This window comes from Chlorella variabilis (assembly GCF_000147415.1).
Source record: "Chlorella variabilis unplaced genomic scaffold CHLNCscaffold_20, whole genome shotgun sequence".
Taxonomy (NCBI): domain Eukaryota; kingdom Viridiplantae; phylum Chlorophyta; class Trebouxiophyceae; order Chlorellales; family Chlorellaceae; genus Chlorella; species Chlorella variabilis.
Window position 1 is genome coordinate 190,471 of NW_005435068.1, and position 23,793 is coordinate 214,263.

Here is a 23,793-nt window from a genome sequence, read left to right on the forward strand (position 1 = left end):
ACTTCCTCCATAGGGCCAGCTGCCTGCCGTAGCGCCGCTATGCCCAGGGCAGGCGCCCCTGAGCCGCCTCTGCCCCAGGCCCACCCCCCGGCCTGCCCCCGCTCCCGCCCATTCCCTAAACCCCTGCGTCGCAGCAAGGAGAGCGACGGGCACGTAGGAAAGGCGGTGGAGGAGGGCGGGTACGATGTGGTGGGGGGCGCCTTTGAGCTGGGAGACGTGTCTTTCCACTCGGGCTGGTGCTTCCACAGGTGATAGAGCCTGCCTGCTGCTGCCCGCCTGCCTGCCTGCCTGCCCTGCCTGCCCTGCTGCTGCCCTGGCCCCGCCTGCCTTCTGCCACGCTGCTACTCTGCCTGGCAGCGCATGTCTCGGGCGCACGCCGGATTCTACCTGTTTGCCCTGCTGGCACCACCCTGCCCTGCCTGCCTGCCTGCCTGCCGGATGTGTGTGCCCAGCCTGCTCTGCCTGCGCGCACCCCAGCATGCCCCGCTGACCCTCCCCCAGGGCACACCTTCACCTGCTGCCACTGCCGCCGCCTGCTGCCACTGCTGCCGTCGTCGCCGGCTGCTGCTGCAGGGCCGACGAGAACACGAGCGGCGAGTGGCGCAACATCATGACCATGATTTACATGGATAAGCAGATGAGGTGTGTGCGGCGGTCGTGAGTGTGTGTGTGGTGGTGTTTGTGGTGTTGGTGGTATGGTGGTGTGTAGGTGGTGAGACAGGGCAGCCCCCCTGCCCTCGCCCGCGGTCCACACCTTCATGCTCAGCTCGGCCAAGTGAGCTCAGCCCTGCCCTGGCGCCGTGCCCGTGCCCGTGCCGCGCCCGGCGCCGCCGCCGCCGCGTGTGCTCCCGTAGGATGGTGGAGCCGCGCAACGAGAACCAGCGCCTGGACCGGGAGCGCTACCTGGAGGGGGTGTCGCCCGGGGAGGTGTGCGCCGGGCCGCGCAACCCGCTGCTGTGGGAGCGGGAGGCGGAGGGCTGAGCGGGGGCGCGGCCAGGCACACAGCCGCTGGCAGCAAGAACCGCGGAGGCGCTGCTGCCGACATGCGGCGGCTCGGCTCGGGAGGGCAGTTGGCTGCCAATTTGCATTTGAAATGCAGCAGGGGGTAGGTCAGGCCAATTGCTGCGTGACACATCAGCGCAGGTTCTGGTGTGTCGTGTGACGAGGTGGCCATGGGCACCACAGAGAGGGCGCAGAACAGGAGGAGGATGAGTACGCATCGGCGGCGGGAGCAGGACGGCGGCGGCGGGGCGGGACAAAGGTAGGGCGTGGCCACACGCCCTTGCGGCATCGAGGGAGCAAGAATTGCAGCGATCACAAGCGAAAACATTCGTCAGAGTGGGCAGACGGCGGTTCTGAGCTCACGTCCCATCGTTCGATTAGCGACGAGAGAGCTCCCACATGGACAAGGCGACTGCGCAAACCCGCATGCCGCGATGCAGCGCCATCCATGGCGCCGCCGCCCTCCGAGCCCTAGCCCCGCCCCGCCGCCGCCCTGGCTCAGAAACGTCGCGGCACGCGCGTGCGCGAGCCCGACGCCGCTGGCGCGGCCGCCGTGGCGGGCGCCTCAGGCACCTTGCGCACGGAGCTCACCCGCGCGCTGCTGCTGCGAGATGTGGCGGGCCTGCGGGCGCTGCAGGCGCGCTGCAGGCCCGCAGACCTCTGGTTCACAGAGCCGATGTCGGTCTACCATGCCGCCGCGCTTTCCGATTGCCATGAGGCCATCCCGCTGCTGCTGGCGGTGGGGGCGCCCATCTCCTGCTCCCACGCGGCGCACCCCAGCCCAGACTACGCCGCCGCATTCAGCAGCGTCGTGGAGCGGCCCAGGCAGGGGTGCATTGCGGCGCTGGCCAACAACGCCCTGGCGGCCGCCGCCATCCTGGGCCACGTCGGCAGCACGGCGGCGCTGCTGGCGGCGGGCGCGGGCGTGGACGTGGGCACGCACTGGTACACGCCGCTGGAGAGCGCCGCCGTCAACGTGGGCGAGTGGGCGCCGCGGGACGCAGAGGCCATGATGAGGCTGCTGCTGGAAGGCGGCGCCGACCCCACGCGCCTGCGCCTGGAAGAGGCCCTGGAGCCGTGCTGCGCTGCAGAGGGCGGCGCGCCGGGGCGCCTGCTGCTGGCCGCGCTGCGGCGGCGCTCCGAGGCGGGGCTGCTGGGCTGGCCGCTGGAGACTGTGGAGGCGAGCGAGGCGCTGTTCAACGGCATCGGGCTGGCAGACGCGGCCGACAGCCTGCCCCACTTTGCTGAGCTGGCAGAAGAGACGCGCTTCATGATGTGCAACCTGGACGTCGCCGCCCTGGCCTATGCGTTGCTGGAGGCGGCGGCCGAGAAGGGCAGCAGCCGCGTGCTGCAGCTGGCGGTGCACGGCGACGCGGGGCCGGGCGGCGCCGCCTGGCTGGAGCCGCCGCCGCCGCCCGGCAGCGAGGCCGCGCGGCAGTTTCTGGCGGGACCGTACCGCAGCCTGGGGCCGGACCTGCTGCCGATCGCGGCCGAGAACGGCAGGGGCGAAGCGGTGGGACTGCTGCTGCGGGACGGGCAGCCGGTGCCGGCGGCGGTGTTGTGCGGCGCGGTGCGTGGCGGCAGCCTCGACGTGTTGGAGGCGCTTCTGGAGGCGGGGCACCCCGAGGTGCCCACCTCTGCTGGCGCTCTGACGTGGCACGGCACGGTGGAGCTGCCTGGAGCGCGCTACACCTGCCCCATCCTCACAGCCCTGCAGGCCCGCATCGAGCTGGTAGGCTGCGGCTGCTGTGCTGTGTGCTGCGGCTGGGGCTGCTGTGCTGCTGCGACTGCTGCTGCTGCTCCTGCGCCCTCTCAAGCTTTACTCGGTGTGGGCAGGGCAGGCATGTTTTGGCCTGCCCTGAACTTGCTTCTGCTTGTCTTTGGATCAGAGCATGCACAGCCCACCTCGCTGCTTGCTTGGCTGCAGGAGCGCAAGGATAGGGAACGGCAGCAGCAGCCGGAAGAGGAGGGCTGGGTGCTGCGGTACAACTCAGCCAGGGGCGGCTGGACATCCAAGCCGCCTCCCGGCCAGAAGAAGCGGCAGGAGGAGGAGGCTGGGGAGCGGGGCGCTACCGCCTGGGATGCCAAGCTGCTGCCGCTGGTGGAGCGACTCGTGGCGGCGGGCTATCGCCCCAGCGTGTATGAGAGCGTCTCTGTGCGCACCAGGGGCAGCGCCGCTCGCATGCTAGAGGGGTTTGACCCTGCCGAGGTGGACACGAGCTTGGAGGTGGAGGGGCGGGGCACGTGAGCGCCGCCTTGCAGCACGGGCGGCATGCACGGGGGCTAGCGGCGTTGCTTGTGGCGCGCTGCCTCCTGCTGTGATTGCTGCATGGAGCAGTCTAACCGATGCGTGGCCTGCCTGCAGGTGGCTGTGGATGGCCGCCCAGCAAGCCGCGTAAAAGCTTCCATCGCCGGGCGCCGCCCTGGATGCATGCTGCACACGTGGCACGCGCCCCGCGCCCCATCATCATCGCTTTCACACCCTGTCCGGCCGCTTGCCGTAAATGCAGCGTGATCGGTGCTTGCACTCTACACACACTCTATAGAGTGGACCACTGCACTCGCCAGGAGGTCGGCGACTCAAGAACTCGACTACGCTACCGCAGCGGGCTGCGTGCCTTTCCCAACAGGTGGATCTTGACGTGCGTTGCTATTCCGCTCGTACTAGCGGGAGCATCTGTGCATACACATAGGGGCATCTGCGCGCAGCGCGAGCGAGGCTGACGCCGTCAGCTTTCTGCACAATGTCGGTGCTGGCAACACCTACGCCATTCCCCGACACCTTCCATCCCCCTCTGCAATGGTCGAGTCTCCAACCTGTGCCGCCGCCTGCCGCCGCCATCGGCTGCGCCCCCCTCGCCTGCAGCACACAGCCCCAGCCATGGCAGTCCGCCAAGTGGCGCTGGCCCTCGCCCTCCTGGCTCTTATCACTCTGGGTAAGCGAGCCCCCGCTGCCCGCCTGCCTGCTGCCGCTGCCAGGTGTCGTGCCACCACGCCGACGACACACGCACCCCGCTGGCTGGCTTCTGTTGTGGTATATATGTATGTATGCATTATATGCAGGCGAGGCGGCGCGCGTGCCCGGGCTGCCGTCGTGGGCCAAGGACCCCAAGGCCGCGCGGTGGCGCGCGTACCGCTACAAGCAGCTGGACAAGACGCGCGCCAAGATCGCGGCCATCAACCGCAGCGGTCAGCGCCAGGACTTCCTCCTCTACGGCTGCTCCGTCGTCACGCTGCTCGACCGCCAGCGGTCGTCCCCCGGCGCCTGGGACGACCACTTCGGGCGCGGCTGGCGCGCCACCGCCATGGGCATCTCCGGCAGCGACGTGGCGGACGTGGTGTGGCGGCTGCTGGCCGGCGGCGAGCGCCCCGCCAAGGACCCAAAGGTCATCGGCTTTCTGATGGCCGGCCACGACGACCTGGACGGCCACAAGGAGATGGACTTTCTGCTGGGTTGGGTGCGCGCGGCCATGCCCGGCACCAAGGCCCTGCTCATGGGCATCCTGCCCTTCCGCGGAGTGGACCTGCGGCAGGTCAACAAGAAGTATGCGCAGGTGGCCAAGCGCAACGGCGCCACGTTCCTCGACTGCGGCCGCTTCTACGACCCGACAGACAAGCGCGTCAGCTACGACTACGGGCACCCCACGGTGGCGGGGCAGAAGATCATCCTGGACTGCATGCTGCCGGTGGTCAAGAAGCTGGCCCGCAAGTGAGCCTGGCCGCGCCCCGCTGGCAGGCCGGCTGCACCATATGGTCCACATGCACATGGGCCGCGAGACGGGCCGCCTGCTCTGCCATGTCGCCCTCGTGATGGCGACCACGGCATGCACATCACAACACAAGGTTCTTCCTGATTTATACCACGCATTCCTTATACTGTGCATAACTGCCATAATAGTGAGCTTCAGCCCCTGTGTAAGCCTCCCTGGACAGGCAGCTGCACCGGGCGAGGGGCGCCAGGCGCTACCAATTGCAGTGCATGGCCAGGCATGCTGCGGCTCCTGCGGCTGCGGCTGTGGCTGCGGCTGCTGCGCTGGCCATCACTTGATGCAATTATTACATCACAACAGGGGGCTGTAATGGGCCCCAAGTGGCTGGCGATGCCACGTCTGTCTGAACAACGTCATGTGAGAAAAGTGCATGTGCAAGTGCTGATGGGGAGCGCTGGAAGAAGTGTTTGGCAGCAAGTACTCAACAATAGGACGTCATGGATCGGTACAAGAGGCAAGGTAGGAATCGATCGCTGGGTAACTTCGGGTTGAATTCAAAGTGAGTGTTCGCTAACTACCGGCATTGGCAGTTGAGGCATGGTGCGAAACACCAGCCGCTGCCTGTGCGGCAGTGGTGGCTGCCCAAGGGCTATCGAATAGGAAGCAGCGCCGCAGACGTGCCTGGTTAGCGGCTGGCGCCCGCGCGAGGCTGCGAGCTGGCGTCATCTGCGACGGCGCTTTCGTGCGCAGGTCCTGCTGCCGTCAAAGCGCCCACGCCGCTGAGAGGCTCGGTGGTGGCATCCGCTGCTGGTGACGGCTGGAAGTGCGCTGCAGCTGCTGCTGGCTGGGTGGCACCCTGGAGCTGCTGCTGCTGCTGCTGCTGGCCAGATGGGGCTTCCTCCCGCTGCCGCTTGCGCTGCTGCTGCTGCTGCTGCCTGTGCTGCGGCGGCGAGTGCAGATGGGGCGGGGGTGGGATGGCAGCTCCAAAGTCGAGCGCTCGCTGCACCAGAGGGCTGACCATGCCGCCTGCGGCAGCCACTGGGTCGTGAGAGAGCAGGGCACGTGCGTAGGTCAGTGAGAAGCAGATGGACAAGGGAGCAGACAGCTGGGGCCAAATCTATCAGCAGCGACACACGTTCAGCAAGCATTGGCGGCAAGAGACCACAGAGCTGGGCAGGGGCATGCCATCAGCAATCACATGCGTTGCGTCGTGACGAGCTGCTACCTGGCAAGACACGGTGCAGGCGGCACACGGCAGGCAGGTGGGGCCTCACCTGGGGTCCGAAGGCGGTCTGCCTCCTTCCTGTCTGGTGCGCCCATCGCCGCGCCTGGGCGACCCCTTGCGACCAGGAGCGACTGCGGCGGCGTGTGGTCTCCCGCAGCCGCCGCATGGCCCGCCGCCTGCTGCTGTGGCGACGGAGGATACGAGAGGGCGGCCGAGGGGCGGGGTGGAGTGCCTACTGGCCCAGGCCCCGGCGCCTGCGTCTGCTGCTGCCGGGCCGCTCGGATGGCCAGCGCACGCTGGCGGTTGGCCTCTGCGCGCTGCCGCTGCTCGGGCGTCAGCTGCAGTGGCTGGGAGGTGGGCTGAGAGCCCTGCTGCGGCCCAGGCGGGAAGGATGGCTGGGAGCCCACAAGCCGCCACTGCCCAGGGACCTGCTGCTGCTGCTGCTGCTGCTGCTGCTGCTCGGAGGGAAGGACGCCGTGCTGGCTTGCACGCAGCGGCTGGCCGGCCGCCGCCGCCGCCGCTTCTGCCTGCTGCTGCCTGGCTGCTCGTATGGCCAGGGCGCGCTGTCGGTTGGCCTCTGCGCGCTGCCGCTGCTCGGGCGTCAGCTGGACCTGGCTGATGGGCGACACAGGTTGTGCCGACTGCCACAGCGCTTGCTGCTGATGATGATGCCGCCGCTGCTGCTGCTGCTGCTGCTGTGCAAGTCCGTGGGTCCCAGCAGCAGCAGCTGCTGCGTCTGCTGCCTGCGGCGCCTGCGCCTGCGCCTGCTGCTGGCGGGCTGCTCGTATGGCGAGCGCACGCTGGCGATTGGTCTCTGCGCGCTGCCGCTGCTCGGGAGTCAGCTGCAGCGGCTGGGCCGGCGGCGCCGTTGCCGGCGAGACTGCTGGCTGGGGTGCAGCTGGCGGCGCGGAGGGCCCAGCCTGCTGCTGCTGCTGGCTTTGCGCCAGCAGCGCTTGCGGCGGCGGCGCCAGGGCCTGCATTGGGGGCTGCTCCACAGTTTCCTGCTGCGACATGGGCAACGGCTCCAGCCCCGCCTGCTGCTCCTGCTGCGCAGCCCGCCAGGCCGCATGCTGCACCTGCTGCACATGCCGCGCCGCCTGGCGCGCCAACTGGCGCCCCCAGTACCGCTCGTCCGCCTGCCAGCTGCCCAGGCCCGAGCTGTGGGCAGCGTCGGGCGGCAGCGGCTGCTCCGGGATGTGCACGTCGTCGCCATCAGAGTAGAGGGGGCCGCTGGCATGCGGTGCCAGGCTGGCGGGCCGCCACTCGTCCTGAGACTCTGTCAGGCCCTGCTGCTGCTGCTCCTGCGCGTGCCGCTCCGCTGCTGCCAGCACCCAGTCGAGGGAGGGAGGGCTGGAGGTGGGCAGCGGACCACGGGCGGGGAGGGCTGCGGCAGCAGCCACAGCTGCCGCGCCGGCTCCAACAGCTGCCGCCGGCGCCGCATGCTGCTGCTGTGCCGCCTGCTGCTGCCCCACTGCACCTGCTGCCGCCGCCAGCAACGTTTCCGGTGGCGGCAGGCTTGGGGGCACCACGGCTGCAGGTGGGAGCAGAGGGGTTGAGGGCGAGGTGTCTTGGGTGCCTCTGTTGGAAAGGCACTGCCGTGGCAGGCTGCTGGCGCTGCTGGCTGGTTGCTGAGCCTCGGGCGCGGCGCCAGGGCTGCAGGGCATACAGACAGCGCGTGCGTGAGGGGTGATAGGAGGTTTCTGGGCTGCGCTCCTGCCGGGTAGGAGGGGCAGGGTCATCCAGGGTACCGCCGGGCCGGTGAGGTGCCAGCGGCGGCGGCCACCAAATGCTTCCGCGGCAGCGCACCTGCCCGGGACTGGATCCATTCGTCTCATGCTGCGATCTCAATCAATCTTACTGACAGCACAGAGGCCGCAGGGGCGAACAGGGGGAGGGGGACGACGGTGCACGTTTTCCCCTTGTGTCGGCGCTATCGTTCGCCTTGCGGCTTGCTCGTGAGCCACCCACACAGCCCATGTTCACGTGTGTCGGGTATCGAAGGGAGCCCGGCCCTGAGCGAGCCAAGAGCAAAAGTTCAAGGGCACGAGATAGGGGGAGCGCCAGCGCGCCTGCACCCCGCACGACCTCCTGTCTCGGATGATTGGCAATTGGGTACGACCCGCAGGGGTGCCGGAGCAAACACGGGATTGCCCTTGGCCATGGGGATCCGAGCTGGCGATCAATCGCGCGCCAGACCGCGGCGTGGGCTCTCACAAGGCCAGAAGGGGATGCACAGCGCCAGGGAGCCACCAGGGGGGCAGATGTGCAGCGAGGAGGGGCCAAGCCAGAGGGGTGGCTGGAGCCGGCGAGCGGCTACTGCCGCCGCCGCTGGAAGCGCTGCTTGCTCTGAAACTTGAGCCCTTCATTGCCCCAGCTGGTCCACCCGCTGTGCAGCTCCCGGGCAAACATCTGCAGAGCACGTGGCAGCAGCACACAGGGTTGGAACAGGCATAGGCATGCACGGTCATCGACGCGGTGCATGCCGGCAGTACTGCAGGCCCTTGCATGCAGGCTGTCGAACCTTGCACCTTGCGAGGCCAGCCCCCACGCACCTCAAGGCAGCGAGCGCCGTCGGGCAGCAGCGGCAGCAGCAGCGGGCCCAGGTGCGGCTTGCGGCTGTGGGAGGCGGGCGGCACAGCCACCACCACCAGCGGCTCTCGCAGCACGTGAAAGCAGCTGCCGCCGCTGGCATCACCGCCGGCAGCAGGCGCCGCCGGCGCGCCAGGCGGGTCAGGCAGGTGGGCGGGCCAGCACAGCAGCAGCGACTCGTACGGTCTTCGGTGCTCTATGTCCTGCATGCAAGGGAGCAGGTGGGACGCCCCGCCAGCAGCGGCCAGGTTGACCTCAGCTGGCTGGCTGGTGGCAAGTTGGATGGCTGCTGGGGCCAGCCACCAACGCTAACGCCAGCCAGGGTGCCTCCCAAACGCGGCGGGCACGGCAGCTCGTCTCAGCAGGCGCTTGCCACCGAGACAGGGCGGCGCTGGGGATTCCTGATGCACCATGCCACACTAGTGCCACGCGACTCCACTCACCAGCCGGCCCACGGGCTGGCCGCCGTCTGTGACCTTGAGCCAGTGCCAGGTGGCCAGGTGGCGCAGGCCCCACCCCGGCAGCAGCTCTGCGGCAGCGTGGGCAGGAGGCAGGAAAGCAGGATTGGGCAGGCTGAGAAACCGCTGGGCCGGCCTCTCTGGCACCTGGCGGAGGCGCAGGCGGCGCCTGGCGGGTTGGCCAGGGCATGGCTTTGCCCCAGCCCGCTCGCCTCCCCCCGGCGGGCGCGCATGCATACACGCATGCGCTGCCGCCTGCCTTGCTCGATGAAGCGGCGGTGGCGCTCCCGGTTGGTCACCCACATCGCCACCAGGCAGCCGCCCTGCGCAGCACACAGGCAGGGGCCAAGAGGGCAATGGCTTGAGGGCATGCAGAGGCCCAAGCCAGGCCGGGCCGGGCATCGCCAGAGGAGGCCGCGGGCAAGCTGCAGCCATGTTCAGGAGAGGGACTGCGGAGTGCCACAGCCAGCGACGGGAGTGGGGTAAACTCCCTGCCTCGGGGGCCAGCCAGGCAATGCAGCCACCCCGGGCACCTCCCTCGCCACGCCAGGCAGCACAAGGCGTCTGCCGCCGGCGGCCCCCCCGGCAGCCACGCACCGCGTGCATCAGCTGACGCAGCGGCAGGGCCAGCAGGTTGCGGGAGGGGAGGGTGGGGTAGCGGGCGGAGCGCTTGGCCGACTTGTTCTCCCATGGAGGGTCCAGAAGGATGCACTGGTAGCCGCCGATGGCTGCGCAGGGGCGTGGCCAAGTGGGCGGCAGGTTGTGGTTGTTCAGGTGGTTGATGGGTCGAATGATCAGGTCGGTGGGTAGCAGCAGAGACCAGACTTTGTTCTGGCAAGCAGATGCCTCCAGATGAATGGCACCAGGCCACCCCCTCGCCTGCTGCCACCGACCTGCCACGTCGTCCACCAGCGGCTGCAGCTGGCGGGCGTCAGACAGCAGGAGGCGGCTGCGCGGCGGCAGCACCACTGGGTGACCCCCCGCCCACGCCCGCCGCTCGGCGGCGCCGCCGTCCCCGCCGGGGCAAGCGATGAGGCGGTTGAAGAGGTTGGGGGGTGGCGCGGGTGGCACCGACGGGGCGGGCGGCTGCTGCACGTCCTGAGGCATGCCGCCGTGCGGCGCTGGCTGTGCCTGCCGTGCGCCTTCTGCTGCTGCTGGGGCCACCGCAAAGCGCAGCTTGGGCTTGAGGGCGTGCCGCAGCTCATACATCGCCACATAGTCTGGCTCTGCTTGGGAGCTGCCGTCGTCAGAGCTGCTGCCGCCGCTGCTGGTGCTGCCTCCCTCCTCGCCTGTGGCACCAGCCTCCGCCTGCTGCTCCTTATACTGTCCCTGCTGCTGCTGCTGCTGCTGCTGCTGGACCTGCCCCGTCTCTCTACCACCTGCCGCTCCTACTGCCGCACCACCCAGCGCCTGCTGCAGCGTGGCAGCCCCCAGCACACTCAGCCACTCCTGTACCGCTGTGGCGGCCGCCGCCAGCAGTGGCGCGTACTCAGCGTGCCGGGCAGCTGCCTGCTGCTCCCGCTGGTTTGGTTGGTAGTTGGTCGAGCTGCTGCGCACCCGCTTCCTGCGCTGGCGGATGCTGCCGCCATCGGGCTGGGCTGCCGCTACCGCTGCCGCCGCCGCCGCCGCCGCCGCCGCCGCCGGCTCAGTGTCGGCTCTAGGGGAGCCTGCAGCGCCATCCCGCGCCTCTTCCGGCGTTCCGCTGCGACTTCTGGGGGCCTGGTAGGGCGCCGCCAGCGAGAAGTCCGCTCGGCGGGGAGCGAGCCACATGTAATCGGCGGAGACGGCGTGCCAGGGGTCCAGCACGACCACTCCAGGTGCCGAAGCTATGAACTGCATCCAGGAGAATGGCAGCTGTGATGGGGAGGGCCACCAAGTTCTGCCGCCGCCCCGCTGCGCCTGCTGTGGCCGGCGGGCAGCTCAGACTCTGCCTTTGCTGCAGCTTTGCTCAGCCTAAGCCTAATCCAAGTTGGCGTAAAAAGGGCGTTACAGGGTTCAACAGGTACAAGGGGCCCAGCGGAGTCTGCGCTCCAGTGAGCCGGCAACAGCGAGCGAACGGCGTTCCTTTAAACTCGAGGAAAGCAGAAGGACCCTGGTGGAGTTGGAGGGAAGGCCCGGTGTTGGAACAAACAGCGTTGCAGCATTGTAGAGTACACAGAGGCAGTAAAATGCAGAGCATGCGGCCGAGGAGGCTGGGAGGGTGGCCCAGGCCGGCGGGCTCACACCTACACCTCGACGCCCAGCCGCCGCAGGGCGGGCTCGCCCCAGCGCAGGCGCAGCATGCGCCAGCACCAGCCGCGCCGGTAGCCGCGCTCCGCCGCCAGGCGCACCAGGTTGTCGCGGTGCTGCTGCACATCCTCCTGCCGGGGGTCTGCCAGGAACTTGGCCACATCCCAGCCATTGCGCACATTGAACAGCATGCGGTCTCGGTGCAGCACCTGCGGTGCATACGGAGCGGCGGCGGCGGCGGCGGCGGCGGCAGGGCGGCGTCAGGGGAGCGCCAGGGCATGGGCGCGGGGGGCGCGGGGTGGGTGGGGCAGGCGACGGAAGGGCTTGGCATGGCCGGCGCAGGCACACCACACGGCCAAGCCCAGTCACAACAAGCTCACTCACGGCCGTTCAACCCTGGCACCCGACCCACAACCCCACTATTATATGCATTGCACAGGCGTGCATTGCACAGGCATGCACTGCACACGCCTGGTTGGGCCACAGGATGTCTTCCTCGTCCGCCGCCACCCCGCCCACCACCCCCACAAAGTAGTTGCGCCAGGCGCCGGCCGCCTCGTCGGCGCCGCCAAACGCCATGCCTGTGACGGAGCAGAAGGGGGCGATGTCTGACGACAGCCGCCCCACCAGGTCTGGCAGCAGCGGGGTCACCGACTCAAACAGCCTGCAGAGTTTGGGCGGGGGTGCGGGGAGAGGGTGCGGGGAGAGCGGGGGTGAGGATGGGGATGCGAGGGGAGCAGCGATCAGGGAGGGTGGGCTGCAAAGGCATGCAGGGAAGGCAAGGGCTGGTGCGTTGGCGTTCAGCAGGCGGCTCAGGCAGGCGCGCAGCCGGCCTGTGCAGGCCTGCAAAGCGCTGCATGCGGCGAGGCAGGCAGGCTCCCCGGCGGCCGCAGGGCAAGCGGGGCGGCTCACTTGGCGGGGCCGCCCTCCTCTGGCTGGTAGACTGAGATCCACAGCGGGCGCACGTCCAGGACGTCGTTGCCCACCCGCAGCTGCACCGGGCCCTGCAGTGCCGCCGCCGAGGCAGGGCCCGCGTCTCCCGCCAGCCCCGCTGCCGCCGGCCCCTGCCGCTGCTGCTGCTGCTGCTGCTGCTGCAGCGATGGCTGCGGCGGCGGCCGCTGGCGCTGGTGCGACCAGAGGGGCATGCCGTTGCCGCTGCCGCCGCCGCCGCCGCCGCCGCTCGCCGCGCCCGCCTCCTCCTCCTCTGGCGGGTGCGAGGCCAGCCACGTGAGATCGTCCAGCTCGCTCATGTGCTGCACCTGCAGCGGAGGCAGGTCCAGGCTGCCGCCGCTGCCGCACAGCGGGTCCGACACGCTCAGCTCGTTGCCGCAGCTGGCTGCGCCCTGCGCGCCGCCGCTGGGCTCTCCCGCCGGGGCTAGTCGGCCGGCCGGGGAGGAGGCTGGCAGCCCCGCGCTGCAATCGCCGTCGAATGCATCGCCGCTGGCCATCAGGGTCGCCACCTGGCGCTGGCGCTGCTGCTGGCGGCCGCGCGTGGCGTCGATCACCATGCGTCGCGCCTGCCGCAGCGCCTCCTGCTGCTGCCAGTGCGACAGCCAGGTGAGGTGCGGCAGGCCGCTGCCGGCGTGCAGGGCGCTGGAGAAGGCGGCCGCCGACAGGGCGCACGGCGGCGGCTCAACCGCCGGCGCTGTTGCAACGCTGGCGGCGGCGGTGGCTAAACGCCGCGACGGGTGTGCCCAGGGCTGCGGCGCCGCGCTGCTGCTGCTGCTGCTGCTGCGGGCTGCTGGGCGGGCCTGCGGCGGCGCCGACGCTGCCGAGCGCCCTGCCGCCGCCGCTGCTACCGCTCCGCGCGCTGGTGCGGCGTCAGCGACCGCGTGGGATGCCTTGTGCAGGGCTGCGGGCAAGGAGCAGCCACAGCAAGGGCCTAAGCGGCAGCCCGATCCTCAAAATGGCACAGGCGTAACATGCCGTAGCGGTGCTCACCTGCGCTGCGCTGCAGCATGGCGCCCGATAAGGCTATCAGAGCGTCTGCCCAGCTACTGGAAGCGCGACCTGGGCTTAGCATCTCCTGGGCGCAAGCCCCAGCATCTCGCAATAGGGGTCCTGCCCGGCGCCTGAGAGAGTCCTCGAGATCGGAGATGCAGACGAGCGGCAACCAGGGCACCCCAGCCCTATGTGGCCGACATGGAGCGCTTCCGCCAGCGAGGCCGGGAGGCTTGGGGCAGTGAAGTTGGTGCAGACAATGCTGCCTATGCTCTGTGCCTTTCACAGCTGCAGCAGATGATGGCGGGGGTCCATCTGCCTCACCAGCAGTATGGGATCGGCTTGCCGGCATTGCCCATGGCCCGCACGCCGTAGGAGCCCGCCGCCACCCTGTCGCCTCCCGTCCACAGACATGTGCATGAGGCCCGTGTGCGCCCCCTTTCGGCTTTCCTAGCATACCCGGCGTGTTTGCACGGCAGAGAGCGCATATTGGTCGTAGCAGCAGGCCCCAGCGTTACCCTCCAGCCTCCTCCCTCCACCAGGACCGGTTCAGCACCCTCAAATGGCAGCCGCATGCGCTGCTCCAGCCGGCAGGTATGCGCATTTGCGGCTGGAGTGAGGCACCGGCATTGCACAGCCTGGATAGGCACTCGGGGCGAGAGGTGTGACGAGCTGCTGCCCTGCCCCGCCTCCTCCCGCAGGCAGCCTATCGCCAGCTGCTCGGGGCGGGGCCTACTGCCAGCCTGTTGCCGCCGCCCACCGCTGCCGCCACCGGCAGCACGCCGCCTGCCCGCGACTGCCCGCCGTGCCGCACGCTGCGTGGCGGCGGCCGACGACGACGCGGGTGCAGGGCAGCAGGAGGAGCGGGAGTGGGGGCAGTCGGTCAAACTCTTCGACTTCAATTACATGAGTGCCGAGGAGGTGGCGGCGGCCGAGGCGGCGGCCGAGGCGGCCTGGCAGGCGGGCATGGATGAGTATGCCGAGCTGCAGGAGTGGCTGCTGTTCCGCACCTGGCGCTTCGGCCTGCTGTTTGCCGGCTACCTGCTGCTGGCGGCCTCGGCAGAGGTGGGTGCTTGCAGGGCAGCGGGCCACCTGTGCCGGCCAGCCTGCTGCGGCGAGAGGGCCGCTGCGCCCGGCAGCGGCCCATCCACCCTCTCAGCCTGTGCCTGCCGGGCCTCAGCTACTCGCCCTGCCTCCCCGCAGGCAGCGTTCTGTGAGCTGGTGGGCTCTGCCGCCGGGTATGGATACCTCAAGTGGCTCATCGCTGACGTCAGCAGGCTGCAGCCGGGGGACAGGGTGGCGATGCGGGAGGCAGGTGGGGCGCCTGCTATGCGTGGACGGCGTGCCGCGCGGGCGGCCGGGCTCGTTCGCTGGCAGGGCAGCGGGCCGTGGGGCATGCCCCAGCTGCTTTCGGGGACGCCGGCAGGCTCCCTTGCCGCTTGGGGTGCCAGCTGCCTCCCGAGGCGACCCCTCCGCGCCTGCCCTTCACCTGTGTCCTTCCTGCAGAGCGCGTGCAGCCTGTGCTGGCGCGCTGGGCCTCCAAGCTGGCCGCGGGCTACCGCCAGGCGCTGCAGCCGCGCCTGCTGGTGCTGCCGGGGCTGGTGGCGGGCGTGGCCGCCTGGAACGCCGCCTTCCCGGAGCAGCAGCTGGGCCTGGTGGAGCTCGGCTGCCTGGTGGCAGGCTTCCTCAGCTACAAGGTGCGCCCCGGGGGGTGGGTGGCTTTGGCGCTCGCGCTCAGCCAGCCACTTGTCGGCGGCGCGGTTGGTGCGCCAAGGCGCGCGCAGGCATGCCGGCCAGCCTGCTGTGTCGCCCATGCTTCGCTTGCAGTGGCTGCTGTGCTTGCCCCGCCCGCTCCGCTGCTGCTCACGCCTTCCGCGCACCTCTTCCTGCTATGTGCGCCGCTCCCCCTCCCCCTCCACACGCGTAGCCACACGCTCGCCATCACATATTCGCCCGAACACACAACTGACGCATATTGACTTACACCAGCACTTGTGCGCCCCTTTCCTCCCGCCCCTCCTCTCCTCCCAGGTGGCCTTGGCCCTCAAGATCTACCAGGACCTGCGCCCCAAGCCTCTGACCGAGAAGGACATCCTGCAGGAGCAGCGCCCCATGCTGGTGGAGGTGGAGGATGTCAGCATCGACCTGCGGGCGATTGGGCGCAAGAAGGCGGCGGCAGAGGCGGCAGAGGCGGCGGCGGCGGCGGCAGATGTGGGGGCAGCTGAGGAGGCGGCGGCAGAGGTCCGGCCGCAGCAGGTGCAGGCGCAGGCGCAGCAGCAGCAGCAGGAGCAGCAGCAGTCTCAGCGGGGGGCACAGTAAGGCGGTCCTCTGCTGCTCGTTGCCGCTCCTGATTCGGTTGCCTCTGCTCCAGCCTCCGCTCTGTGCTTCTTTCCTGTCTCTTTGTACACTTGTTCAGCTGCTCCACGTTTTGATGCTGCAATTTTGATTGGCTTCTCTTTTTAACCAGCTCGGCACTTGTTGGTTCATTGCTCTCTTGGGCGCCGGGTGCGAGCGGCGCCTGCCAGCATGGCCATGCGTACGCGGCGGGAACCGGTGCTGGCCCTCCTGCTGCAGGCGCCGCACCCCTCTTGCTGTTCTGCGTACACAGCGGGCTCTCCCAGTCTCTCCGGCGTATTTGTGCCGGCCAGGAGCTGCTGCGGAAGCAGGCCACCGCATCAGTCCCTCTCGTCACTCACGATCGTCCCCGCTCCATGCGCCTTTGCATCGTGTAGAGCGGCATAGATCTGGGTTTTCCTGCAGAACCCCGCTGCGCAGAGCACTGTGCGCACGCCCGGCCAAAGTCCTACCCCGCTTGCCTCCCGGCTCCCGAAGCCCAGCGCCGGGACTGCAATCGCTCTCCTGCCGCTGCGAGGCTCCTTAAGGCCTTGCAATCGCGATGCCAAGCGGCCGGCGCCCCTCGCTGCAGTGGCCCGCAGCATCTGTGTTGTGGCTCCTCGTCCTGGCGGTGTCGCCAGCGGCCGCGGTCCCCCGCGCCACTGTGCGCGCCTCCAGCGCGGCCTTCTCGGCGGCTGTGCGGGCCGTGGATGCCGAGGGCCGCCTGACGGTCACGGAGCTGTCGCTGGAGGGCGAAGGCGAGGGGTCAGCCCAGCTGGAGCTCACCCGCTTTGAGGTGTGGTCGCCGGACGCGACAGTGGTGCTGCAGGGCCCCGGCGGCGCGCCGCCGCACGTGCAGGGCCCTCCCAACACCGCCTACTTCCGGGGCCACCTGGCGGGCAGCCCCGCCTCGTCTGTGATGCTGGCGGTGCGGGAGGGTGGTGGTGCGAGCGGCATGGCCTTCCGCGGCGCCTCTGCCTGGGCCCTCGGCAAGCCCGCGGCCCCGGGGGCCTGCGCTCCGCCAAGGCGCGGCCGGGGGAGATGGTCAAGCCCCCGTTTGAGTGCGGCAACGATGATCACGGCATGCACGCCCATACCGACCATGCCGAGCACACCCATGCCGACGGCGATGACCCGCCGCTTGCCACCCGCAAGCTGCTACAAGTGGGCCCCAGGCGCCGGCCCCGCCAGCCCACAGCCAAAGCGGCGGCCATCCGTCCCACTACTCACCGTGTGGCGCACACACCACCACCACCACCACCACCACCACCCTGCCACTCACACGCCAATGCCTGCAGTCGGTCAACGACCAAGCGCTCACCACCACCATAGCGCTGGAGACCGACGCCGAGTTCCTGTCGCTGTTTGGCGGCAGCACCGCCGTGGCCACCGACTACGCGGGGGACCTTATCGGATGTGAGCCGGCTGGCTGCCGCCGGCGGGCTGATGTCCGGCGCATGCCCGCTCGCCTTCCCGATAACTGCGCACCGGCCGGGCGGGCTGCCCGGCACTCTCCCACCCCACCCACCTGCCAGCCAGATTCCCAGCTGACCGGCGGCCTGCCCGCTTACCTCCCCCTGCTTTCCTGCTCAGATGCTGACGTGGTTAACTCCCGGGAGATCAACACAGACATGCTGATTGGTGAGCCCGCCTGCCTGCCTGCCTGGCCCATGCCTGCCGCCAGCAATGTCAGAGAAGAAGGGTGCCGCTGGGCTGCAGCAGTCTCCTGCCCCCTACCACACATTCATGTCATATGACTCTCCCGCAGAGAGGCCCTGTGGCACTGCTGCCCCACCTCACCTCCTCTGCTGCTGCTGCCCCAGCTTACCTCCTCACCCTCTGCTGCTGCTGGCCCGCAGGCTACCTGCGGCTGTGGACGGGGGCTGCTTCCAAGGACCCCTGGCCCTCCACCTCCAGCACCCTCACCGCCCTCCAGAACTTCCAGGCCCACTGGAACGCCAACATGCAGGGCGTGGAGCGCAGCGTGGCGCACATGCTCAGCGGCATGTACACGGGAGGCGGCATCGCCTACATCGGCACGCTGTGCGACTGGCACGGCAACAGGGCGGGCAGCAACTCGTACGGTGAGCTTGGCTGTTCAGCAGCCGGCCTGTGCATCGCCGTCCTGCAGCAGCGAGCGCGCCGGCGCAGCGCAGCATGGCGCGCGCTGGGCCGTGTTTCCACCTGCCTGCTTGCCTGCCTGCCTGCAGGCTACTCTGGGGGGCTGACCGGCGGGTTCAACTGGAATGAAGTGCAGGTGCGTGCTGTGGTCATGCTGTGCTGCGCTGCGCTGCACGCCGTGCATCGCGATGAAACTCCTGCCCGCCAAACGCACAACACCGACGAGCATTCCGACGAGCGTGCCCCGCCCGCCTGGCCCCTGCCTGCGCGCCCGCAGACCAGCAACCCCGCCAGCGTGGTGTGGGACATCTCTGTGGTGATCCACGAGCTGGGCCACTCCTACAACTCGGTGAGCTGCAGTACACTATGGTACACTTGACAGTTGACCATGCAGCTGACGTTGACAGTTGATCGCGCAGCAGAGGAGCGCATGTGACATGCGTGCGGCATACGCGTGCCTCCCGACCTCTGCGCTGCCGCACTGCATGATGCCATGCCCCCTCCTGCCCCCTCCCTCCCCGAGCGCAGCCGCACTCACACGATTACTGCAACGTGGGGGGCATCGCGGAGCCTGTGGACAACTGCGCCTCCACCTGCAACACCGCCTCGGGGGTGCTGCCGCCCTGCTCCGGCCCCACCCCGCACTTCAACGGCGGCCCTGGCACCATCATGAGCTACTGCCACCAGCTGGGCAGCTACAACAACCAAGTGGGTGGATAGGGTGGGTGGCAGGGTGGGTGGATAGGGTTGGATAGGGTGGATAGGGTTGGCAGGGTGGGTGAACGAGCGGTCGGGGGGCGGGCGCCATGCCTGCTCCTCCAGCCCGCAACCACGGCGGAGCACAGCTTGCCCCAGCCTGCCCCAGCAGCCTGACGGGCTGCTGCCGCCGCCCCCGCAGGCGCTGACGTTTGGCGTGAACCACGCGTGCGGGGTGGCGCCCAGCCGCATCGCGGAGCGCATGCGGGCGCACGTCGAGCAGCGCGCGGCCGCCTACCCGCCGTGCTTTGTGGGCAGGTGGCCGTCGCCGCCGCCGCCGCCGCCGCCGCCGGCCGTGTGCCGGCCCAGGGGCCAGCCCTGCTCCGCTGCCAGCGAGTGCTGCTCCCGGCGGTGCTCCAAGAGCAAGTGCGGCTGAGCTGGCGATGGGAGCAAGACGTGAGCGTGGATCATTCAAATGCATTCCCTTTCAAATGCACAGCCCACTCATCTGTTCTTCATGCGTTCCCACCTGCTATCTCTGTCCCAAACACTGTTCCACTGTCGTTCAGCCTGTTTCACCCAGCCCTGCTGCTCTACCTTCATCCAGCACTCGCACACACACCCATGCACACCCAATGATGCCCTTCTGCCCCCACAGCCCACACATTCTTTGCCTTCCCAGGCTGAAGTCTTTGACCATCGTCTTACACGCCGCACTCAAAACACAGGCCTCAGCTCTTGTCCTCGCTGCCGCCTGCTGCGTCGCCTCCGCTGCTGCCCGGCGCGGCCTGGTCTGCCGCCGCCGCCGCCGCTGCCTCCTCCTCCTTCTTGCTGTTCTGGCGGTAGACATCAAAGGCCAGCCAGGCGCCCCAGGCCACCAGGTAGGCGCCCCACTTCCATCCGGTCACCTCCTGAGCCTCCTTCAGCATCGCCTGCTGCTCAGCCGTGGGCGCCGCCGGGACGGTCGCCAGCTGCTCCGCGAGCGCGCCTGCACCAGGCACAGCCCGCCAGCGGCAGAGCGGGATCGACTGCTGAGCCCAGGCAGTGCTGCTGGTGACCAGCAAGAGGCGAGCCTACAATGGCGGAGCCCCGCTTTTTGATGCACACACCTGGTGGGGCGGAGAGCTGCACCGCAGCTGCCGCCAGGAGGCCGCAGAGCCCCGCCGCTGCGCCTGTCCCGGGGCTGCTGCCCGGCTTCCAGGCGGTGCAGACTACCGCCTGGCGAGTGCTGCGGGCGGCGCCAGCTTGTGGAGTGCGCTGCAGCGTCGCAAGGCGGGTTGGGCTTGCGCACTGCATGGTGCTGGATGCAAGTGAGCGCTGTCGATGTAACGATCCGGATGTTTGGGAAGCGCCCAGCGCCGCAGTTCTTGCGCATGAAGATAATGGCCAGCAGTGCAAAGCACGCCCAGCGCCGCCGCCGCCACCGCCCCTCTCGGGGCCCATCACTCCCACCGTCTCGACACAAAGTGCTGTGCTGTCATGGGCCACATTATCATGAGCAATGGCACACCATCTTGCTCCATGTGGTGAGGTTTGTGGAGGGCCCTCACTTGCCCGCCTGGCGCCGCTGGAAAGCGCCGCCGAGAACCCTGATTGCTGATGCCTGCCCCATTCTCCACAGCCACAGCCACTATCACGATACCTCTTCCATTCATTCAACCGACATGGCAGAGGCACCACAAGCGAGGGTGGAGGAGCAGGGGACCGAGCAGGAGAGGGGAGGGGGGCCGAGCCTCGTGGAGCGTATCAAGGGCACCCTGGGGCTGGGCACGGGCAGAGACGAAGCCCAGGAGGGGACCAGAGGCGCAGGCAAGTTCAGTGAGCAGCGGAGTGGCAGAGCTGCCTAGGGGGCGCTGCCTAGGGGGCGCCTGCAGCTGCCTGCAGCAGTGGCAGCCTTGGAGGAGGCCCCTGGAGGCCGCCCGAGGTTGCGCGGCAGCCTCGCCGCGGGCCGCGCCTTGCTGACAAGGCCGCCTTCTTCTGCCCCCGCGCCCGCTCCCATGGCTCCCAATCGAAAGCAGGGGCCGAGGCTGGCGCCGGAGGACGAGCAGAAGAGCGCGGGGAGCCCACCAGCGCCACCAGTGCCCCCGCCGCCGTTCCAACGGACTCGCCTCGTACCGGCGTCACCAAGCTGCTGAAACCTCAGGTGGGGCCGCTGCAGCCTCGCTCTGCTCCCACCCTCCACCCCCACGTTCCACCACTCCCTGGGTTGCCTGCGGCGCTTCAGCTGCACAGGCTGTCTGCGCCTTGTGGCACACGCGAGCATTGCCCGGCAGCGCGCCCGACTGCCCCTTCCTGCCTCGCTCACGGCTGCCCCGCCCCTCGCAGGAGGTGGAGGCTGGCGTGGAGGCGCCGCCACAGCTCAGGTGGGTGGCCAGATGAGGGGGAGGGGGCAGGGCAAGCGGTGGGATTGAATGGCCGGGTAACAAAGTTTGCTGTGAGCAGCACAAGCCTGGCAGTCCCAGGCCCGATTCGCCCCGCTGCCCAGCGCATCGCCCTGCTGCCCAGCACTGCCAGCGATGTTGTCGCCGTGCCCGTCAGCCCAAGCTTGCCCTGCCTGCCCTGCCCGTCAAGGGGAAGTTGGCAAGGCGGGGCCAGCTTGTGGCTTGGGCTGGGGCCATCGCTGGAAGCTGCTGGGGAGCGGGGCGGGCCCCTGGGCCCCTGGGGAGGAGTGCAAACGTGCGCTGTTGCAGCTGGCACTCTCGCCACCCTCAGTCTCCATCCAATATAATATATATAATATAATATATAATCGTGGCACCCAGGCACTCGCTGCACCGAGTTCCTGGCTGCTGCTGGTGGATGCAAGAGCTGGCGGGAGGGGGCCGGTGCTGCATGTCAGGCACCGCCCCCCCCGGGCGTGCGCATAACTGCCACGGCTGGGCGCCGTGCGTGCGTTGGTCGCACATGCGTTGCTGCGCCATGCTGCTGTGAAGGCGTGTGGTCCGTTGCGCTTGCCCAAGTTTGTTCTTGCACACCACGTCCTGCCCGCGGCAGACCTGCGTCTGCAAGAACCAGCGGGCTGCACGCGGGCAGCGCGTATTTGCCTGCCTGCATGATGAAGCTAGCGCCCGTCTCACCGGCAGCCTTTGTAGTCAAACATTCTTGTGCTCGCTATCAGTCCAGGCGATAGCGCAGAGCTGCTGCTGCTGCACTTGAGCCACAGAATGGGTCGCCAGCGATGACGCCGCTGGGCTGGGGCGTGGGGTGGGGTCCCAGTGCCTCTTGGCTGCCGACCCTGGGAGGCTTCTCGACAGTGTCAGCTGACCTCGCACCTGGCAACTCCTGGCCTGCCCACGACAGCCAGGAAGGGGCCCATTCCTTGCCTGGTCAACCATTCTGGGCGTTCTCGACCATTCTGGGCGTGCTGTGTGGGTGTGAGGACCTCAAACGGCCGTGACGCGCCAGCTGCCCCCTCCCCTGCCCCGCAGGACTGGCGACCAGGAGGCTGAGGCGGAGCCATCAGCCGGTGAGCCGGCAGGCGGTGCCGCCGCCGCCAGCCCGCGCAGCCCGCCTCCGCCCGGCGCCGGCAGCAAGCCAGCCGAGACGGTGTTGGTGGACCTTGGGCTGGCCGGCCAGCTGGCACAGCGTGCCCAGCAGCGCGCCCTGCTAGCGTGCCGCGCCGCCGAAACGCCACCCGACGGCCCGGCCGCCGCCGCTGCTGCTGCACCCCGCAGGGCGGGCCTGGGAGGCGCACGCGCCCGTCAGCCCGCCCGCGGCTGCAGGGACGCGCCGTGCGGCGGCGCAGCGGGAGGAGCAGATGGAAAGCGCGGCCGCCAGCGGGCCCAGCAGCAAAGGTGGGGGAGCTCCTCAACTTGCTCCGGGTGTGGCTGCAGCTGCTGCAGGGTGCCAGCGGCCCGACATCCACCTGTGCCCAGCAGAGAGACGACGAGACTCCCTGCCCTCGATTGAGCTTCGAAGCACCCTGGGCGCCTGCCACTGTGCGCAGGGGGCGAGGCCCTGGCCGCGCCGGCCACCCCGGCCGCCACCTCGGAGCTGCTGCCGCGCCCCGCGCTGCCACCCGTCAGCACCACGACCACTGTGGCGACGGCCCCCACGAGCCCCCTGGCCGCCACCGCTGCCCCAGCAGGTGCGGTGCAGCAGGCGCGGGAGCGGGCGCCCAGCCTGCCACCACTGCGCAGCCCTGCACCGCAGCCAGACCTGCCCAGCAGCCGTGCACAGGCAGCAGGCTGCCCCGCGCACCAGCTCGATCCACCAAAGCTGGTGCAAGCATACTGCTGGGAGGCGGCCCACGGCCCGCTGCCCAGCTGGCCGCCCCTGCTGTCCCCGCTGGCGCTGCCGGTGGAGCCTGCGGCGCCAAACCCGCCGCAGGGCAGCTTCCCGGCAGGTGCCGCCCCCACGCCGCCGGCTGCCGGGGCCCCCGCCGCCGCTGCTGCAGGCGCCATGGCTGTGTCGCCCAAGGGCACGCCCGCGGCCATGGAAGGCGGCATGACCCCAACCCAAGCTGCCGTCGCCAGGCTGGAGGAGCTGGGGGCCAGGCGGGGCCGCATCGTCGGCGGCGCGGCCGCTGAGGGCGGCGCCGCTGCCGCAGTGGAAGGCGAGGGTGGCGTAGGTGCGGCTGCAGGGGCGGGGCGCTTGATGCAGGGGGTGGCGGCCAGGCTCGGCCGCAGCCGTAGGTGCAGGCTCAAGCCAGCAGCTACCAGCTCCTGGCTTTCGCACACTGACGGCCTCCCCCGCTCAGGCCTGGCAATTCCTTGCCCTGCGTCGCTGTGCCGCCCGTTGCCCATTCTTCCCGTGCAGAGGTGGGCGCCCCGCCCGAGCCCAAGCAGGGCGAGCGAGTGCAGGTGGAGCGGCTGCCGCTGGGATCCATGGCGCCAGCCGCCGCGGCTGGCGGCATGCAACAGGTGAGGCGGTGACAGCCTTTTGGGCTGAGGTGGGGCTGGGAAGGAGCGGTGCTGGGCTGCGTGTGGCCTCGCCTGCCTGCCAATAAGTAACCTGCCTGCCTGCCTGCCCGGCTTGCTGCCCCTGCCAGCACACGCACCTGCCTGCCTGCTTGCCTGGTGCCCTGCCAGCACACGCAACTGCCTACCTGCCTGCCTGCGTGCCCCGGTGCGTCCCCACCTGCAGCTGGAGGTGCGGCCCGAGCACGAGGCCCGGCCCATGACGTCTGCTGAGGTGGCCGGCATGAAGTCCCGGGAGCACGCCATACAGGTGGGGCCCCGGGAAGGTGTTGGGGAGTGTGGCGGCACTGTTCAGGCTGTGTGTGGGAGTGGAGTGGGGTGGGTGGGCTGGTATTGGCAGCAGAAGAGGGCAATTGGAGAGTGAGAGCGGGAGTGGGACGGACACGTGGGGTCCAAGCCTCGGGCTACGACAGGGCTGCATTCGGGAAGCACGGCAGCGCTGGGGATGGAGGAGTCTTCGCAACGGTGTGGGCGCATGGTGTGTCAGGCTTGCCAGCTGCACCGTGGCATGTGGAAGTGGTCTTGGTACGCGCACTGCCGCATGGCGGGGTGCAGCTGGCAAGCCTGAC

The 23,793-nt window shown here is 69.4% G+C and overlaps 6 protein-coding genes across 6 annotated transcripts in view; 4 read left to right on the forward strand and 2 right to left on the reverse strand.

Moving 5' to 3' along the window:
• The window catches only part of CHLNCDRAFT_54149 (hypothetical protein), a gene marked incomplete at both ends in the record, with an annotated part of 5,075 nt that extends 360 nt beyond the window's left edge, over positions 1-4,715 (forward strand). Inside the window, 8 exons of the mRNA XM_005844775.1 lie at positions 135-248; positions 574-642; positions 855-927; positions 1,505-2,734; positions 2,930-3,246; positions 3,869-3,938; positions 3,982-4,036; positions 4,066-4,715. Of these exons, the coding sequence (XP_005844837.1) occupies positions 135-248; positions 574-642; positions 855-927; positions 1,505-2,734; positions 2,930-3,246; positions 3,869-3,938; positions 3,982-4,036; positions 4,066-4,715 (2,578 nt within the window). The remainder of the gene's footprint in view (positions 1-134; positions 249-573; positions 643-854; positions 928-1,504; positions 2,735-2,929; positions 3,247-3,868; positions 3,939-3,981; positions 4,037-4,065) is intronic.
• A 682-nt stretch (positions 4,716-5,397) lies between these two features.
• On the reverse strand, positions 5,398-7,772 carry CHLNCDRAFT_138301 (hypothetical protein; the record flags this gene model as incomplete). Its single annotated transcript, XM_005844885.1, has 3 exons — positions 5,398-5,750; positions 5,987-7,590; positions 7,744-7,772. 3 exons carry the CDS (start codon positions 7,770-7,772, stop codon positions 5,398-5,400), a joined length of 1,986 nt encoding a protein of 661 aa, XP_005844947.1.
• Positions 7,773-8,134: 362 nt separating this feature from the next.
• CHLNCDRAFT_36694 (hypothetical protein) lies at positions 8,135-10,445 on the reverse strand. Its single transcript, XM_005844886.1, has 8 exons — positions 10,320-10,445; positions 10,020-10,236; positions 9,878-9,940; positions 9,582-9,712; positions 9,244-9,307; positions 8,970-9,055; positions 8,490-8,729; positions 8,135-8,346 (listed from the first exon to the last, which is right to left on the reverse strand). Exons 4-8 carry the CDS (start codon positions 9,588-9,590, stop codon positions 8,251-8,253), a joined length of 495 nt encoding a protein of 164 aa, XP_005844948.1. The 5' UTR covers positions 9,591-9,712; positions 9,878-9,940; positions 10,020-10,236; positions 10,320-10,445; the 3' UTR covers positions 8,135-8,250.
• A 3,271-nt stretch (positions 10,446-13,716) lies between these two features.
• On the forward strand, positions 13,717-15,473 carry CHLNCDRAFT_138304 (hypothetical protein; the record flags this gene model as incomplete). The annotated part of the gene is made up of 5 exons (XM_005844776.1): positions 13,717-13,748; positions 13,856-14,219; positions 14,358-14,469; positions 14,661-14,851; positions 15,186-15,473. 5 exons carry the CDS (start codon positions 13,717-13,719, stop codon positions 15,471-15,473), a joined length of 987 nt encoding a protein of 328 aa, XP_005844838.1.
• A 577-nt stretch (positions 15,474-16,050) lies between these two features.
• On the forward strand, positions 16,051-18,741 carry CHLNCDRAFT_138305 (hypothetical protein; the record flags this gene model as incomplete). Its single annotated transcript, XM_005844777.1, has 9 exons — positions 16,051-16,416; positions 16,515-16,652; positions 16,787-16,904; positions 17,082-17,129; positions 17,348-17,572; positions 17,699-17,745; positions 17,887-17,958; positions 18,138-18,317; positions 18,508-18,741. The coding sequence occupies 9 exons, from the start codon at positions 16,051-16,053 to the stop codon at positions 18,739-18,741; spliced, it is 1,428 nt and encodes a 475-aa protein (XP_005844839.1).
• Positions 18,742-21,483: 2,742 nt separating this feature from the next.
• CHLNCDRAFT_138307 (hypothetical protein) overlaps positions 21,484-23,793 on the forward strand; it is a gene marked incomplete at both ends in the record, with an annotated part of 6,843 nt that continues 4,533 nt past the window's right edge. Inside the window, 6 exons of the mRNA XM_005844778.1 lie at positions 21,484-21,509; positions 21,734-21,771; positions 21,980-22,099; positions 22,252-22,875; positions 23,064-23,167; positions 23,391-23,474. Coding sequence (XP_005844840.1) covers positions 21,484-21,509; positions 21,734-21,771; positions 21,980-22,099; positions 22,252-22,875; positions 23,064-23,167; positions 23,391-23,474 — 996 coding nt within the window. The remainder of the gene's footprint in view (positions 21,510-21,733; positions 21,772-21,979; positions 22,100-22,251; positions 22,876-23,063; positions 23,168-23,390; positions 23,475-23,793) is intronic.